Raw genomic sequence first — 18,859 nt, forward strand, 5'->3', positions numbered from 1 at the left:
ACCCTGCCAGTAAGCGGCAGAATCTTGATTGAAGTTTCGCAGCCTAATTCTATAGCCTAGGCTCTTGGCCCAAACATTCTGCTTCCATTAGACTGGCAAAGTAGGTTTTAGGAGTTGATATGGCTATAGTAAAGCCTGTTAAAAGGTATCCTAGAACAGGGGACATGAAGTTGAGTGTAAAAAGCCAAGAGGATCTAGGACTCAGGTAGGCAAACTACTACCCATAGCTCATTTTTGTAAATTCTCTCTTCACATATAAAATCCTGGAAGCTTAAAAAAAAAAAAAAAAAAAAAAAAAGGTCCTGGAAGCTTTCCTGTGAGATCAAGTGATTTACATAGCTGGAGTTTACAAGGGAGAACAGACATGGAAGATTCCTCTATGGGTGGCTTCCTAAGAATCTAGACTTTATACTAAAGGCACTGGGCAGCCATGCACATATTTTAACCAAGAAAGGAACAGAATCAGACTTTTACTCTTTACAAAATATTTAAAAAAAATTTTTCTGTGGAATGACGAGTGTTTAAATGCCTATTTAACATGAATTGCTTTATATTTATGTTCTGAATTCTTAAGTCCCTTGGATGATTAGTGATTCTTGTTGCTTGATAAACCTGATCAGACAAGTCTAAGCTGGAAGACTGCATTCATGCCGAGTATGTGCCCGAAGAAACATGCACAACTCACAGTGCTTAGACACAACTCCTGGAGCACCTTATAATAGGGAGCTGTGGTGAGCTGGGAATCAGGGCCTGAGTTCCAGGCCCTGCTCTGCTCCTTGCTTATGTGTTCTCGAGTCATTCCCTATGCTCATTGAGAGGCTGAATAATGGTTGATTGCATAGGCTCAGCTTGCAAACTGCCTCTATTCATTTCAAAATCTATGTTTGCAAGCCTCTCTGCAAACTGTAGTCAACCCGAGGGGAATGGTTTCATTTTCAGGAAAACGCTTGCTCCACTGGTACCAATTTATAGACCCTGAACCGGGGCCTGGGCATTGGTTTGGTATTGCTTCATTTTTAAAATTAACTTCCCAGGAATAACCAGTGGGCTGGTAGATTGAGAATCACCATCCTAGTAATAAAGAACATGGACTCAGGGATGATAATGCTGGCTGCTCTGCTGACTAAATGGATAATCATGAATAAATAACTTAAAATCTCAATGCTTCAGCTTTTCCAGTTACTGCAACACATGGCAGCATGAACAGCGAAGTCTCCTGCAACACCTCGTATCAAGAGATGTGGGAAGTCCTGAATGGCAACCAGCATAAGCACTGGAAGTTTTTGGAGACTGCAGAGCTGTGCCTCTCGGACAAATGCTTCTCAGGCACCATCAGGCTTAAGTCACGCCCTGCTGCAAATTCTCCATGTGTGATTTAGGGAACCAGCAGTACTGTGATGAGGCCAAGGCTGTGGATATTTCCCATATGGGCATTGAGGCACTGAAGACTCACCAAAAGTAAAAATTAGTCAAGAAATATGATGTCTTTATGGCTTCAGAATCTCTGATCGAGCAGATCCCACAAATTCTGGGCCCAAGCCTGAATAAGGCTGGCAAGTTCCCTTCCTTTCTGACCCGCAATGAGAACATGGTGGCTAAAGGGGGTGAAGTGAAGTCTACAATCAAATTCCAGCTGAAGAAGGTGCTGTGTCTGGCAGTAGCCATTGGCCACATGAAGATGACAGATGATTTCTGTGTATCATTGCTCAAGAAAAATAGGCAGAACATCTGAGCTTTATACATCAAGAGCATCTTGGGCAAGCCCCAGTGCCTGTACTAAGGCACAGCTTAATAAACCCTAGTGTTCTCATAACAAACAAACAAACAACCCAACTCAATGCTTCAGTAGTCTCAACAGTAAAAATTGTCTCAATCCTTTGAGTTGTAAAGATTACATGAGGCAACTTTCTCTAAAGCATGTGATTTGGTTCTTCTCACCACCTTTTCAGCTGCTTCTTTGCCCCAGGCACCCTCTGTTTGAGTACCCTGTTGAACTTAGAGTGGCTAATACGGCTCTGTCTCCTCCAGGGCTAACATTGGGCCTCATTTTCTTCATTGAGCCCATCTAACTCTCTCCCTTATCCAGTCTAGGTTTGGGGACCCTTTCCATGTTCCCCCAAAGGACCCTGTTTAAACTCTACTCTGGCATCTTCAGTGTGTAATAGCTAATTTACTAATCGATCTCCCACAGTTAGGTGTGAGCAATTAGAGACCTGGGCACTATATCCCTTTTAGAAGGTGATCTATAAATATTGGGTAAGTGGAAGAAAACAACTCTTTCACTGCTAACTACAAAGCCAAGTCAATGCTTGTTCTTGGTAATTATGCGTACATTCTGTGGATTCTTCAGCTGTGGTGTATGTGGGCAGGGACCTGGAAGCAAGCAGATGGGTACCCTACTGGAGGGGCAGAAAACCTCTCTGTCAGATAGTATGAAAAGGTTCAATCTTATTCACAGCCTACGGCCAGCCCTTTTTTTAAGTTCTTTCTCTTCCACAAATGATCTTGAAGTTACTTGAAAACAGTAAATCGCAGTAAATACCTATTGAAAACAATAAATAATCTTGCCCAAGAAATTCAACTCCGAAAAAAAAGAAAAAAGAAATTCAACTCCTGGTCCCCAAGTCCTCACAAGCATCAAGCACTGAGCCAGTGCTTTCCATAGATATAAGAAATATAGTGGCATCACTGGCTTCTTTAATCTTTCATTATATCCCTGTGGGAAGAGGAATGTGCTATCTGAGCCTCTTCTGGCTTCAAGAAGAATATGGGGACAGATGGTAGCTACCCTTGTGGGGAACACAGAGCAATGTATAAACTTGTAGAATACCTGAAACTAATGTAACATATGTGCCAACTATACTCAAAAATAACTAATAAAATTAAGAAGTTAATTAAAAAAAAAAGAATATCAGTCATTAAACTTTTCAGAGGGGTGATCTCTAAACAAGTCTAAACAAGTATTATTACTGGGGCAACAGAGTATTAAGTAAGAAGTGTAAGAAGTCGTCTTTGTTGCCAAGATGTCTTACAAGACAGATTTACAAGGACAGTTTTATAATGGAGAATAGTGTCTGATTTTCTGTTATAATAGAAATCGTTGGTATAATTACAACAGTTTTCTGTTAGTCACATGTAATCCTAATAGCAGTCTGATAATGTTGGCTGTATTATGGTCCTAATGCTTCAGATTACACAAATGAAGTCTAGAGAGGTTACTAAATTAACCATGGTTAAATATATGTATATATTATATATTTTGTGTGCTACCTTATATATTATATGTCCTATGTATATTACATATGTTTTCTGTAGCAATGCCAATATAGAGCAAATGTACAGCCAGTACACAACAGTGCCAGGTTTTGAAACTGAATTCTATGCCCAGAGTCCACTTTTAACCAGTACATTCCACTGCCTCTCTGTTTCCACATTTTCCAGTGTCAGTGAGTTCTTAGGAGCAGAGAGGTATGTGAGGAGTGCTGAGTATCACTGCAGACTGTCCTATGCATGTGGGCACCCTGCCAGGATAACCTCATGGTAGCTGGAATACAGCTCATGCTCTGCCTGCCAAGGGGTGTGTGGCAGTATCTGCTCGGGCAAGGGACACTTTTTTCTATTTTGCATAAAGATACATTTCACTTTCTCTCATGGCTTCTTTCTTACTGCTTTGTTTTGCTTTCTCAGGTCTTGGCCTTTCCCTGGGAAAAGGAGGAGAAAATGATCAAGTTCCAGGTGAGCTGGATTTTTTTTTTTTAAGATTTTATTTATTTATGCATGAGAGACATGACATGGGGCTCAATCCCAAAACCATGAGATCATGACCTGAGCCCAAACCAAGAGTTGGATGCTCAACTGACTGAGCACCCAGGTACCCACAAAAAGCAAGAGAAAGAGAGAGAGAGAGGCAGAGGGAGAAGCAGGCTCCATGCAGGGAGCCTGATGCGGGACTCAATCCCAGGACCCCAGGATCACACCCTGGACTGAAGGCAGGTGCTAAACCACTGAGCCACCCAGGGATCCCAGTGAGCTGGATTTTTATTTCTGTCACTGAACGTTTTATTTCACTTCTCAGGCGGATATGTTTCTTTCTCTTCCTTGCCAAGAATAAAGAATTATAGCCGATGTTTAATGCCATTTATATGCCATGCTCTTTGTTCTTTTTTTTTTTTTCTCTTTGTTCTTTTTAAAAAACTTTTTCCTTTCAGTTTTTGTCTTACTGTCATTTTATTTTTACTAAAAATAATGTAAAAGAGAAGAGAAATTTTTTATTATTTTATTTTTTTAATTTTTTTTTTTAAATTTTTATTTATTTATGATAGTCACAGAGAGAGAGGCAGAGACACAGGCAGAGGGAGAAGCAGGCTCCATGCACCCGGAGCCCGATGTGGGATTCGATCCCGCGTCTCTAGGATCGCGCCCTGGGCCAAAGGCAGGCGCCAAACCGCTGCGCCACCCAGGGATCCCAATTTTTTTAAATTTTATTTAAATTCAATTTGCCGACATATAGTATAATACCCAGTGAAAGTTTTTAAATAGGGATGCCTGGCTGGCTCAGTCAGTGGAGCATGTCACTTGATCTCAGGGTTATGAGTTCAAGCCCCACGTTGGGTATAAGATTATTTAAATATAAAATCTTTAAAAAAAAGAAATTTAAAAAATGAAAAAGTCCATATGTTACTGTGCTTATGAATTTCTTGTTTTTCCATAGTCATTTTATATGCATTATTATATGCAATAATAGATATAATTTTGAACTGTTTTCTTTAAATTACAGCACTTAATTTTTGTCATCTAATATTTCAGTGAGCTGCTGTACCCCTCCCTGCTGAGTGTGGACCCCCCCGACATGGGGCTCAATCCCAAAACCCTGAGATCATGACCTGAGCCCAAACCAAGAATTGGATGCTCAACTGACTGAGCATCCAGGTACCCACAAAAAGCAATTCTGAGAGAAATCTAACAATTTGTTGTAGGTACTCAAAACTAAAAAAAACAAAAAACAAAAAACAAAACAAAAGAAAAAAACCTTTTTTTTCTCCTAAATGATGGCTCAGGTACTTTATAAAAAGAATACCTAAAAGATGGTTTTATGTAACAGGATCTTACTGAAGCTGAACTCAGAAAAAAATTGTGGGATGTTTTCACACAAAGAGAGCTAGATTTTTTTTTTCCCAGAAGCTTTCTTTGTGTGTATCTGTGTATGTTTCTGTACTTCTGTGTGTTTGACCCTTCATGTATTAATTTCTTTTATTAGAGCAATGCAGGCCTTTGTTAAAAAATTGTAGTTATGCTGTAGGACATGCAAGCACTTTCCATCTGTCACTTTATTCACTGCTCCAAGGGAGAGTTAGAATAATCTGCACTGTTAACATGAAGGTAAGAGGTTCATGGAAATTTTAGTCCTGTTCAAGTTCCTTCAGCAGACAAGTGTCTAGCTAACTCCGTTTCCCTTCTGGATAAAGAGTATCAGGAAAGAGGTTAACTGGAGGAAAGAGAAGCAAAACAAAATCCAAAACCAAACCAGAGTTTTCATTCAGAGACCAAGGCCTGAGGTTGTGACATTTGGAGCTCCAGCCAGAACAAATACAGCATTGGACAGGTCTTTATACAAAACACTTACATTTCCCAGGATACCTGGGTGGCTCAGTGGTTGAGCGTTTGCTTTTGGTGTAGGTCGTGATCCCAGGGTCCTGGGATTGAGTCCCACATCAGGCTCCCCGCAGGGAGTCTGCTTCTACCTCTGCCTATATCTTTGCCTCTCTCTCCATGTCTCTCATGAATAAATAAAATTCTTTAAAAAAAGAAAACATTTGCATTTCCCTATAATAAAAGGAGACAAATGACCAAATAGAATGAAAAATATTTGCAGCGTATTTGGAAGAAAAGGACTTAATGTCTCCAAAATGAATATTTTGAATACAACAAGAACAAGAGATGACCAGCAAATACATGAAAAGGGAATGGTCTTCATTACTAATCAACTATGAAAATTTTTCTAAATAACTGTTTTTTTACTTCTGAGATTATCAGAGATTTTTTTTAAGTATTCATATCCGGTGTTGGCCAGAGTATAGTGGTTTAGGGATTTATACTTGGAAGAAGAATAAGCTGGAAAAATCTTTTTTGGAGGAAACACCTATCACGAATTCAAAACGCTAAAGGTTGTCACTTAGCATTACCATTTCTACTTTTAGAATTTATTTTAAGGAGATACTCCAGGGTCTGTGTGACAGGATTTTTTTTTGTGACATCATTTATAATAGATAATCTAAAACTAAGTAAGTGAACATTATTTGGGTGAGTTAATCATAATCCTAAATCATTGACTTACTTATATAGCACTGTAGTGGGAAGACAGACATGATCACAATAATAATCATAATAGCTAACATTTATTGGGTACTCTGTGCCAGGCACTGCTCCAGAGTGCTTTGCCTATAGTCACTCATGTTATTATCAGTACCCTATGGTATAGGTAGCAGCGTGCAGAGGAGAAAATGAAGAACTTATCCAAGGTCACTTAGCTAGCACGAGGCAGAGCATTCCAGTGTGAATACAGGTGGTCAGACTCTAGAGCTGTGCCCACACAACACCGTAAACGCTGTGCACTCTGGATGGGGCATAGAGGATGAACTACATACTTCAACAGCAGGGGTGATCAATAGCCTATAAGTTTGGCACATTTAATAAGTGGAATGTATGTGTGTATGTAAAAGAGAGAACAGAGAATCCATCACACACTACTAGATCTGAAGCTTTGCTGGGGGCAAATGACGTTTTTAATAAAATTTAAAATATTAGTAGCTCATGAAGCAGCAGAATTCCAGGAACTTACCTCTAGGAATGCTAACAACAAGCAGCTATCAGTTTGTTGGTTTGTTTGTTTGGCACTAAAATAATGTGCAAGGATTTCTTTTCTTGCAGTCCTTTTGGTAGATGGAATGAGTGGTATAGAAGGCAAGTAGAAGGTAGCTACTTTGATTGGGTCTCCCAAATTCTAGAACTGCTTCCCGTCCTTTTTTTTTTTTTTTTCTGCTTCCCATCCTTGACACTTTCTTAGTGCTGCCTTTCTTTCAAAAGCATTCTGTGTGTGCTTGGTGTTGTAGGAGCCAGTGATGTTTAAGGATGTGGCTGTGGTCTTCAGTGAAGAGGAGCTCGGGCTGCTGGACTCCACCCAGAGGAAGCTGTACCGAGATGTGATGCTGGAGAATTTCAGGAACCTGGTCTCTGTGGGTGAGGACCAAGCACTTAGTGATTACATGTCAGCCCCCTGGAATGTCTGAGGTGTTTAAGCTCCAAGACTCTTGAAATCATCCCCTGAGCTTGGGCAAATAAGAGTCCTCATAATCCCTGTACAACACAGATAAGATGTTTCTATCCTTCCAACTATGTAACTGGGCAAATTGTGGTCCAGCTCCATCACTTGTCAGGAAGTCAATTTAGTGAGTTGCTCCAGCTTTCTTTTTAGGGTGCTAGTAACAATAACTGTTTTATTAACTTGATTTTGCAGAGGTATTTTGTTTTTTGCATTAACAGTGTATTTGTAAATAACTTAACTTACAAAATATTTGCAAAAGTAAAGAATAAGAACACCTCAATAGCTTTTACATGGATTCACCTATAGTAGTAGCATTTTACCCCATTAATATTTTTATTTACATACACATTCTTTCTTTCTCCATGTATATTTGTGTATATATATGAAAACATATGTATATTCCTAATATTTTTTGTGAACCATTTGAGAGTAATTTGCATACACCATGGCCCTTATCTCTAAAGACTTCAGTGTATATGCAGAGTTTGGGAGTCCCCAAGACTGCTCTTACTCCAACACCAATTGTAGTAAGCTCAGGGGTCCCCAAGACAATTCACTAGGAGGATTCTCAGAAGGCAGTGAGAAGGCACTAATCATGAAAATGATACAAGTTAAAATCAGCCAGGAGAAGAGGCACTTGGGGCAGCATCAGGGGATTTCCAGCACCATCTTCTAATTGTCTCTCCCAGAGGAGTCATAGGGCAGCGCTACCTCTTCCCAGCAGTGATGGGTCACAGTACACAGGGAGTATTGCCAACAAGAGAGGCTCACACAAGGTTTGGTGTCCAGCACTTTTATTGTGGTTTGGCTACGTAGATATGGTTGGACACCTGTGTGGCTAACCTTAGTTTCCAGCCCCCCTGGAAATGAAGCTGATAGCAGGTGGCCCAAAGGCCCCACCATAAATCACATTGGTAACCAATCTGGTGTAGTCCAAAGCCTCCAAGTGAGAAAGACACTCTTCCCGGACAGAGAATCTCAAGGACTTAGAGATCGCTTCCTAAGAGCTGAGGCCAAAGACCAGACCTCTCTTTGAGCAGCTTAATTCTTCACTGAATGGTATATTTTGTAGAAATAGGAATATTCTCTTACATATTCCCAGTATAAATATAATACTTCTATCCAATCTTTCATTTATGCTCTGCTTTTATCAGTAGAGTCAGTTATATTCCTAAAAGCATATTTTTCTTTCTCCAGAGTAAGGCCTAGTCTTCAGTCTACTGTAGCTGTCATGTCTCTAGCTTCCTTTAATTTGGAACATTTCCACAGCAATTTCTGTGTCTCTTATGAAAGTGACCTTTTAGAAAAATACTGTTATTTCTATCCTCCTCCACCCCCATATTTCATGTAGCATTCCTAATACTTCCTTATAATTAGGTTCAGATGATCCATTCTGGCTGGAACTCTGCATTGATAGACCTTTTGAGAATATGACATCTAGAGAGGTCTGCCATCTGTTCCTCATTGGTGGTGCGAATTTTGATCATGCAGTCAAGATGTCCAATTTCTCCACTACAAAATTATTGCTTTGTTTCTCTTGCAATCATAGGGCAACATTGTTTAAGACCACATAAATATTTCTGTGTAGATATCGCATCCAGTGATGATTCTTCCCTTATCCATCTGGTCTTTACCATGATCATTACAAAATGATTTTCTGACTTAGTACCTCCTTCACAGTTAGCAGTCAGCTCTTGGCATTCTACAGTAAGCAAGAGCCCCCCACACTTAAATCACTTATTTATTTATAGAGACTTGTGAATTATTTTTTTAAAATGGTTTATAATATTGCCATAATTGTTTTGGTGCTCAAATTGTTCCAAATTCAACCTTTCATAATATGCCCCCACCACTTTTTTGAGCACTTCCTTAACTTATGGCATAGGTGCTGTTGTGTGTTCATATTTCACTTTATATCCCAGCTCTGGAATCATCCGTCTCTTGGAGAATGGTATTTAAGGTCTGAATGCTAGATATTGTCACTGCCACTGTAGTGGCTTTGTTTCTTGGTCTCAGGGGATAGAGCAGGTAGGTAAGAATAAGTATGTGTGCATATATTTACAAACATATACATACATACATGTGAGTAGATGTTCAATTTTATTAAACATACAGGAGATGTTAAGTAAAATTATACTGAAATACCATTTCTCCCACATGAGATTACCAAAAATTCAAACACTTAACACTGTACTTTTTTGGGCATAGCTGTGGGAAATAAAGAACTCTCATGCACTGAAAGTAGGAAAGCAAAACAAAACAGTCCCGAAGGAGGGGAATTTGACAATTATCCAGCAGTGTTCCCAGCAATTCTTCTAGGAATTTTCCCTAAAGACAGCAAAGTGCAAAAGAGCATTAATAGTATATTACAATTCATGTAAGTAAGAAGGGGAAATAAGGAAACCTACATATATCTGCTTGTCTTTATAAGAAGAAACCCAAGAAGGATTAATCAGAAATTCATGAAGTTAGTCTCATACAGTGGTAAGGTAGGAGTGTGGAAGATGTGTCACACTCCTTTCAGTATGCTTTTCTGCCTGGTTGGGACTTTTTGAAAATACGTTAGTTCAGTGCATTTTAAAAACTAAAGAAGAAAAAGGTAAGATGGGTAAATGAGTGATGGGCATTAAGGAGGACACTTGTAATGAGCACCAAGTGTTATATGCATCTGATGAATCACTAAATTCTACACCTGAAGCTAATACTACACCGTATGTTAGCTAACTAGAATTTAAACAAAATCTTGAAAGAAAAAAAGAAAAAAGTAAGAATGCAAAGGTATGATAATCTAAAACTAAAAGAAAAATGAAACAAATTAAATTAGTTATATTTTAAACTAATACCATAACCACCCTGAAGAAAGAAAAGAAAGAACGAACTCTGGAAATAGCTAAGGAACACAGCATGTAACTATATCCTCTTAGTGTTAGGTATAGTGGGAGGGGGATGAGGAAACAAACTGCAATCCTGAACAATTTTTAGTGGATTTGCTCATCAGGGTGATATGGAAGAAGCCATCATGAAACTATTTTAGATGTATTACAGGTGCCACAGCAATTTAGTGGAGAAACTACAGTCTTTTCAACAGAGGGTGCTAAAATGTTGGACTTTTGTATGCAGGAATCTATACCCATGCCTCACATCTCACTAAGAAATTGACTCTTAAGTGGATAATAGACTTAATGGAAAATGGAAAAGTGTGAAACTTCTAAAAGGAAACAGAAGAAGATCTTCATGACCATGGGTTAGGCAAACAGTACTTGGGCACCAACAGCATGATTCAGAAAAGGAAAAAAAAAAAAAAAGGATCAATTGGACTTCATCAAAACTTAAAACTTTTGCTCTCCTTGCTTTTCTACAGGGAATCAGTTCTACAAACCAGAGCTTATATTCCAACTGGAGAGGGAAGAAAAGCTTTTGATGATGGAGACAGAAACCCAGAGAGATGGATATATAGGTAAGAACTGTCCCATGGTAACCTCTCATAAGATGTGAGTCAGAACATGTCAGGCCTTAGGGTGTCTGTCCCCTCAACCTCCTCTGGCTTTCCATATTTATCTGTAATTGTTTATTTCCATCCATTCATTCAGTTCTGCACTGCCCCATTGCTGCCCATCAGACCCATCATGATGATGCTTCTGCTTCAGGTTACTTGCTTTTTTTTTTTCTCTTTGCCTTCAATGAATGAATTCATTAATAGATGCACGGTCCTCACTGTCTTCAGTCCTCTGGAACAGCTGGTAGGCATAGAATAAATCTGCACAGTTGAAGGATACTATAGAATGCTGTTTTCTGATGGAGGCCTGTCCTAATTCTAATTGTGTAGGTGTCCTTGAGTATAGGTAGCCAGTCACTAAAGTCAGTATCAAAAGTGATCAATGCCAGCATCATAACTGGTCCTTCCCATGCAGCAGTTCCAACTGAGACACTCTTATATTAACTTCCTTAGTCAAATACCCAGCTCTTTATCTTTCCATTCTGTCCTTTCTTTTCATCCTCTTATCCTCTATCACCTTTAAGAGTCCCTTGACCTAGCTACAGTTTTCTTAAAATTCTTATTCAATTTCTTTAAACTTAAAAAAAAAGGGAACACCAAAACTATCGGTTCAACTATTTTTCTCACTCCTAACCCTTTCCTCTTGAAACCATCAGTCTGTTCTCTGTATCTGTAAGCTGGGTATCATTGTTGTATTTTAACCTACATATAAAAGAGATCGTACTGTGTTTGTCTTTCTCTGACTTGTTTCACTTAGCATAATGCCCTCGAAGTCTATCCATGTTGTTGCAAATGGCATGATTTCATTTTGTCTTGTGGCCATCTCTATCTATCTATCTTTCTTTCTATCTATCTATCTATCTATCTATCTATCTATCTATCTCCATTCATCTATTGATGGAAACTTAGGTTGTTTCCATATCTTCACTATAATAAAGTAAATAATGCTGCAATGAACATGGAGTATGTATATCTTTTCAAATTAGTGTTTTCATTTTCTTCAGATAAGTACTGAGAAGTGGGATTACTAGATCATATGATAGTTCTTTTTTAAAATTTTTTGAGAAACTCCATACTGTTTTCTGTAGTGGTTGCATAAATTTCCATTCCCACCAACAGTGTGTGAGGATTCCCTTTACTCTGCATCCTGGCCAATACCTTTTCTCTTGCATCTTTTTGATACTGGCCATTGTAACAAGTATGAGATGATATCTCATTATGGTTTTGATTTTGCATTTCCCTGATTATGAGTGATGTTGAATATCTTTTCATGTCTGTTGGCCATCTGTATGTCTTTTTTTGAAAAATGTCTATTCAGATCTTCCGCCCATTTTCTAATTGAATTGTTTGGGGCTTTTTTTGCTATTGAGTTATAGGAGTTATTCATGTATTTTAGCCCCTTATCAGCTTATGATTTATAATTATTTTCTTCCATTCAGTAGGTTGCCTTTGTATTTTGTTGAAGGTTTACTTTGCTGTGCAAAAGCTTTTTAGTTTCATGCAGGTCCACATTTTATTCTTGCTTTTGTTGCTTCATCTTTTGGTGTCAGATTAAAAAAATTTTGCCAAGACCCATGTCAAGGAGCTTATTGCCTGTGTTTTCTTCTAGGAGTTTTATGGTTTTAGTCTTTTTTTTTTAAAGATTTTATTTATTTATTCATGAGAGACAGAGAGAGAGAGAGGCAGAGACACAGGCAGAGGGAGAAGCAGTCTCCATGCAGGGAGTCCGATGTGGGACTCGATCCCGGGTCTCCAGGATCACACCGAAGGCAGGCACTAAACCACTGAGCCACCCAGGCGTCCCTGGTTTTAGTCTTATGTTCAAGTCTTTAATCCATTTTGAGTTAATTTTTGTGTATGGTCTGAGAAAGTGGTTCAGTTTCATACTTTTGCATGTGGCTGACCAGTTTTCCCAACACCGTTTGTTGAGGAGACTTTTTCCCCTACTACATATTCTTGTTCCTTTGTTGTAAATGAATTGACCATATAAGCATGGGTTTATTTCTGGGCTCTGTTCTCTAGAATAGATCTATGTGTCTGTTTTTATCCCAATACCATACTGTTTTACTCACTGTTGTGTTATAATATAGTTTGAAATAACAGGAGTATGATGCCTCTAGTTTGTTATTTCTCAAGATTGCTTTGGCGTCTTTTGTCATACAAATTTTGGGGTTGTTTGTTCTATTTCTGTGGAAAATAACCATTGGAGGGTATCCCTGGGTGGCTCAGCAGTTTGGCGCCTGCCTTCGGCATGATCCTGGAGTCCCAGGATCGAGTCCCGTATCAGGCTCCCTGCGTGTCTCTCATGAATAAATAAATTTTCTTTTTTAAAAAAGAAAAGAACCTGGGATCCCTAGGTGGCGCAGCGGTTTGGCGCCTGCCTTCGGCCTAGGGCACGATCCTGGAGACCCGGGATCGAATCCCACATCGGGCTCCCAGTGCATGGAGCCTGCTTCTCCCTCTGCCTGTGTCTCTGCCTCTCTCTCTCTCTCTCTCTGTGACTATCATAAATAAATAAAAATTAAAAAAAAAAAAAGAAAAAAAAGAAAAGAACCATTGGAATTTTGATAGGGAGTGCATTGAATTTGTAGATTGCCCTGGATAATATGGACATTTTAACAATATTAATTCTTCCAATCTGTGAGCACAAATATATTTCCATTTATTTGTGTCTTCTTCCATTTCTTTCATTAATTCTTGTTTTCATTAATTTTGTGTCTTGTCATTTTTCCAACATCTAGGTCTTACACTTCCTTGGTTAAATTTTTTTGTGGATTTTTTATTCTTTTTGATGCAGTTGTAAATGTGATTGTTTTCTTAATTTCTTTTTCTGATAGTTTGTTATTAGTTTAAAGAAATGTCCAAATTTTTGTGTATTGATATTTTATTCTACAACTTTACTGAATTCATTTATTCTAACAGTTATTTTGTGTGTGGAGTCTTTAGGGTTCTATATATAACATCATGTTATGTGCAAATACAGTGACAATTTTTCTTCCTTTCCAATTTGAATGCCTTTTATTTCTTTTTCTTGCCTAATTTCTCTAAATCTGTATAAAACATGTGAGACTGGACATCCTTATCTTGTTCCTGAGTTTTGTTTCACCATATCATATTATCTATGGGTTTTTCATATATGGCCTTTATTATGTTGAAGTACATTCCCTTTATACTCACTTTGTTGAGAATTTTTATAATGAATGGTTGTTGAATTTTGTCAGATGCTTGTTATGCATCTGTTAAGATGATCATATGATTTTTTAAAGATTTTATTTATTTGTGAGAGAGAGTGAGCATGAGTGGGGGGAAGGACAGAGGGAGAAGCAGACTCTCACTGAGCAGGATCCTGGGATCATGACCTGAGCTGAAGGCTGCTGCTTATCCTACTGATCCACCTAGGTGTCCCAAGTTGATCATATGATTTTTATCCTTTATTTTGTTAATGTGTTGTATCATATCGACTGATTTGAGAATGTCAAACCATCCTTGCATTCCTGGGATAAATCCCACTTGATCATGGTGTATGATCTTTCTAATGTATTGTTGAATTCAGCTTGATAATGTTTTGTTAAGGATTTTTACATTGCATCTATGTTCATCAGAGATATTGGCCTGTATTTTTCTTTTCAACGTAGAATTTTCAAGTTTGTCATTTATGTCTAAACATTTTAGTAATATTTCTGGGGTCCTCAGGACTCTGACAGCTATGTAGCTAAGAATGCTCCTGGGTAGGCAAAAGTCAGTAAAAATTTTCAAAGCAACTTATTTCACTTCTATAATGTTTTGCTGCCATCTCAGTTAAGATTCAAGGTTACAGATTATACAATATAATTTTAGATAAAATACATTCTTAAGATGCATTTAGGTATAATACATTCTTTATATATAATATATTCTTTATATATATATATATATATATTTTTTAAGAATTTATTTATTTATTAATGAGAGACACAGAGAGACACAGAGACATAGAGGCAGAGAGAGAAGCAGGCTCCATGCAGGAAGCCCGATGTGGGACTCCATCCCAGGTCTCCAGGATCAAACCCTGGGCTGAAGGTACCACTTAACTGCTGAGCCACCCGGGCATTCCATTCTTTATATTTTTTAATATACTAATATTTAATTTAATTAACCTAATTTTAACAAACTGATTTTTCTCTCTCATAATATTTTGGGGAAATCCCACCCAGTCAGTGATTATAACTTTTTTTAAATCATGGCTATAGAATATTACAATATGTGCTATAACATGTATCATTTATCCATTTTTTAATTGATGGGCATTAGTTTATCTTCTCCCCTTTTTTAATAGTACAGAAAGTACAGTGATAAAAATCTCAATCTAAATGTCCTTGGATACTAGAGTGATTTTATTTCTGTGGAATAAATTACCTAGTGATTCAAAGATTCAGAGAGAAAACCCAACCCTTACTAAGCTTTAACTTTGGAGTTGCAGCCCAGAGAGACATAATTCTCCCCCATTGGCTTTCTTGGCTATAGCAACTGATTTAATTGATTTGGGTAAAGAAACATTTTTAAAATTAGTATTCTTTTTTTTTTTTTTTTAAGATTGTATTTATTTATTCATGAGAGACACAGAGAGAGAGAGAGAGAGAGAGGCAGAGACACAGGCAGAGGGAGAAGCAGGCTCGCTGCAGAGAGCCCGATGTGGGACTCGATCCTAGGACTCCAGGATCACGCCCTGAACCAAAGGCAGATGCTTAACTGCTGAGCCACCCAGGCGTCCCTAAAATTAGTATTCTTATAACCACTCTTTTGTCAGGCTCCTCATAGAAGAAATCTTTACATTTACAATAGGAAAGAGAAAGATGTCAATAAATAACAGTTTCTAAACTATTCATTTCCTTGCAAGATTTTCTAAGTTACAGACCATCCATCTTGTCCAAAGTTGGCAACCACATAGATTCCCTAGATTCCCTTTTTCTGTGAGAGGCAAGAAAGATTCAAGATGAGAAAAACTGGACTTACAAAATGAGTATGTATTCAAAATGTGTTCAAAAATGACTATGTAGTTCTTCATTTTTACGCCCTCTAGATTAACTATTAAATAAACAACTGTTAAAGTGGATTTCAGACAATTTTCAAATCTTCATTATCTTGAGGATCTAGTGTACAACTTTCAACTGGTGATCATTGTAAATTGAAAAAAAGAAGTTGTACTTCCAGGGTTCACATATCCTAAGGGAGAGAAAGAATCTATTCTAAGTGGTAATTTGTTCTTTATATTTTGAAACTTTAGCCCATACAGGCATGAAACTAAGAGGTACAAACCTACCTGTTGATATTTTTCCACATTTCCATGTTTGAACTTTGCGTTTGAGCCTTGCTATTGTTTCATTATGAAGTTTACACCTTCTTCAAATATTTAGACCAGTGGTTTTCTTTTCTTTTTTAAGATTTTATTTATTAATGAGAGACACACAGAGAGAGGCAGAGACATAGGCAGAGGGAGAAGCAGGCTCCCTATGGGGAGCCTGATGCAGGATTCAATCCCAGGATCATGACCTGAGCCAAAGGCAGACCCAAAGGCAGATGCTCAATCACTGAGCCACCTGAGCCACCCAGGTGCCCCTAGACCAGTGGTTTTCATACTTTTTTGGCCATGTGCCCGAGTATATAATGTAACCCAGTACACACGTATGTATATGTACATATCTGCACATCTGAAATAAGCATTTCATGCAGTGGTATCTTGACATGCAGTGCACCTCTGATATTTTCTGTTTTTTTTTTTTTTTAATTGCATGCATAATCTACTAAATTGACTTTCAGCCTCACAAATGGTTTCTCACCATTAGTGTTCTCAGGCTGTTCTAGGTCATACGTTCCAAATACATCCAACAATATCTCATAATCTGTTTTCAAAAGTACAGCCTTCCCTCCTGGTCATTATATTTGTCTTCTGTTTGGAAAGTGATAAGCAAAATAATTTTACTTACCGTAAAACAAGACCAAAGTATTTTCAGAACACGTATTAGGCTCTTTCAGTATTGAAGCTTTCCTGGCTTCATAACACTAATCCATTTTTTAAAAATGCCACAAGGGGCACCCAGATGGCCCAGTCAGTTAAGTGTCTACCTTCAGCTCAGGTCATGATTCTGGGGTCCTGGGATGGAGCCCCACATCTGGTTCCCTGCTCAATAGGGAGTTTGCTTCTCCCTCTTCCTTTGTCCCTCCCTCTGCTCTCACTCTTTCAAATAAATAAATAAATAAAATTTAAAAATTAGAAAAATGAAATGCCATTAGTTGACTGGTAGGCCAGACTTCTTCAGCATTATCTTTAAATAATCTCTTATAGAGATCTGATCTCCTTTTCTGTCCTATCTTGATTGTCACTCCCTATAGTGAAAAAGAACAACTGAGAAGTTGGTGTTTTCCTTAGAGACAGTCCCTAAGAATTCCTCATCTTTAATTCTGCTTCCTTTAGGTTATTACCTGGCACTGAACAGAGAAACATCCTATTCCTTCCATTGGGTCTTAGACAGCTGTTCTCTGCTGTTTCTTCAATAATTTTAATTCCCTTTGGCTTACCAGGATATCAAACATCACTGTGTTAAAAATTGCTGCAACCACAATTAAACTTTAGATGTTAACCTTAACTAAACCTCAAGTTGTTTTTTTTGTTTTTTTTTTTAAGATTTTATTTATTTGAGAGAGAGAGAGAGCACATTAGCAGGAGGTAGAGGGAGAAGCAAACTCCCTCTGAGCACAGAGCCTAATGTGGGGCTCAATCCCAGCATCCTGGCTCATGATTTGAGCCAGTTAGGATGCTTAACCAACTGAGCCACCAAGGTGCTCCTGAACCTCAGGTTATAACACAACCTTTCATAAATATTCAGTGACATCTTACAGGTGTCATACATGTTTATCTGGAATTACAATTCCCTGCCAAAACTAACTTCTTAATAAAAACTTACCGTGTTTGCCTTAACTAACTTCGTAAGAAAGAAGACATAAGAAAGACGTGGAGAAAATGGCATGTTGCTAATAAAATATGACAGATCTCTTTTTTAAATTACACATATGTTTAGTCTATTTTTTCTTATACTTTTTGATTGTTAATAGTGGTTCTAATATCAGATCTCAGGCTGTGATAAGCCAGCCAATTTTATATTGTAATATAAAGGGGCATCTTTGTTTTCTGCATTTGCCCCTCTGCTCCCACTCTACATAACCTATTCTTCTTTTCATACATTATATGTTTCCCCTTGCAGACTGAATTAAAACTGTGATTCTGGGCAGCCCTGGTGGCCTGGCGGTTTAGTGGCCTGCCTTCAGCCCAGGGCATGATCCTGGAGACCCAGGATTGAGTCCCGCATCGGGCTCCCTGCATGGAGCCTGCTTCTCCCTCTGCCTGAGTCTCTACCTCTCTCTCTCTCTTTCTCTCTCTCTCTCTGTCAAGAATAAATAAATAATCTTAAAAAAAAATGTGATTCTAAAATTGTAGCATGAAGCAGGGGTGTTGGAGCCATTTTTAACATGGATAGATTAGAAAGGTAGAGTTCCTCTCAAGCTCACATGGGACATTCACACTCTGGGCCATAAGATACACCTTACCAAATTTAAAAGAATAGAGATCATACTATGTCTGCTCTCAGACCACAGTTAAATTATACTGGAAATCAATAAACTAAACTGGGAAATGAAATCCCAAAATATATGGAGATTCAACACATACTTCTAACATGAGTTAAAGTAGAATCTCGAGAGAAATTTAAAAATATTTTGAACTAAATGAAAATTAAAACACAACTTATCAAAATTTGTGGGATGCAGAGAAAGCAGTGCTAAGAGGGAAATTTAAAGCACTGAAGACATATATTAGAAGAGAAGAGAGATCTAAAATCAACCATCTAAGCTCCTACCTTAGAAAATGAGAAAAAGAAGAGCAAATTAAATCTACAGTAAGAAGACGGGTTGAGCACTGGGTGTTATGCTATAGGTTGGCAAATCGAACTCCAATAAAAAAATATACAAAAAAATATATAAAAATAAAAAACAGAAAAAATAAATCTAAA

At 38.0% G+C, this 18,859-nt stretch overlaps 1 protein-coding gene across 5 annotated transcripts in view; it reads left to right on the forward strand.

Moving 5' to 3' along the window:
* ZNF112 (zinc finger protein 112) overlaps nt 1–18,859 on the forward strand; it is a 45,855-nt gene that overhangs the window by 16,542 nt on the left and 10,454 nt on the right. Inside the window, exons 3-7 of one of the 5 annotated variants that reach the window (XM_077849047.1) lie at nt 575–731; nt 1,171–1,642; nt 3,688–3,735; nt 7,110–7,236; nt 10,683–10,778. In XM_077849047.1, coding sequence (XP_077705173.1) covers nt 1,490–1,642; nt 3,688–3,735; nt 7,110–7,236; nt 10,683–10,778 — 424 coding nt within the window. In that variant the 5' untranslated portion in view covers nt 575–731; nt 1,171–1,489. Of the gene's footprint in view, nt 1–574; nt 732–1,170; nt 1,643–3,687; nt 3,736–7,109; nt 7,237–10,682; nt 10,779–14,779; nt 14,877–18,859 lie in introns of those variants that run through there. The other 4 variants (XM_077849036.1, XM_077849062.1, XM_077849053.1 and 1 more) reach the window with 4 other exon arrangements.

The sequence above is a fragment of the Canis aureus genome, chromosome 1 (assembly GCF_053574225.1).
Source record: "Canis aureus isolate CA01 chromosome 1, VMU_Caureus_v.1.0, whole genome shotgun sequence".
NCBI lineage: Eukaryota > Metazoa > Chordata > Mammalia > Carnivora > Canidae > Canis > Canis aureus.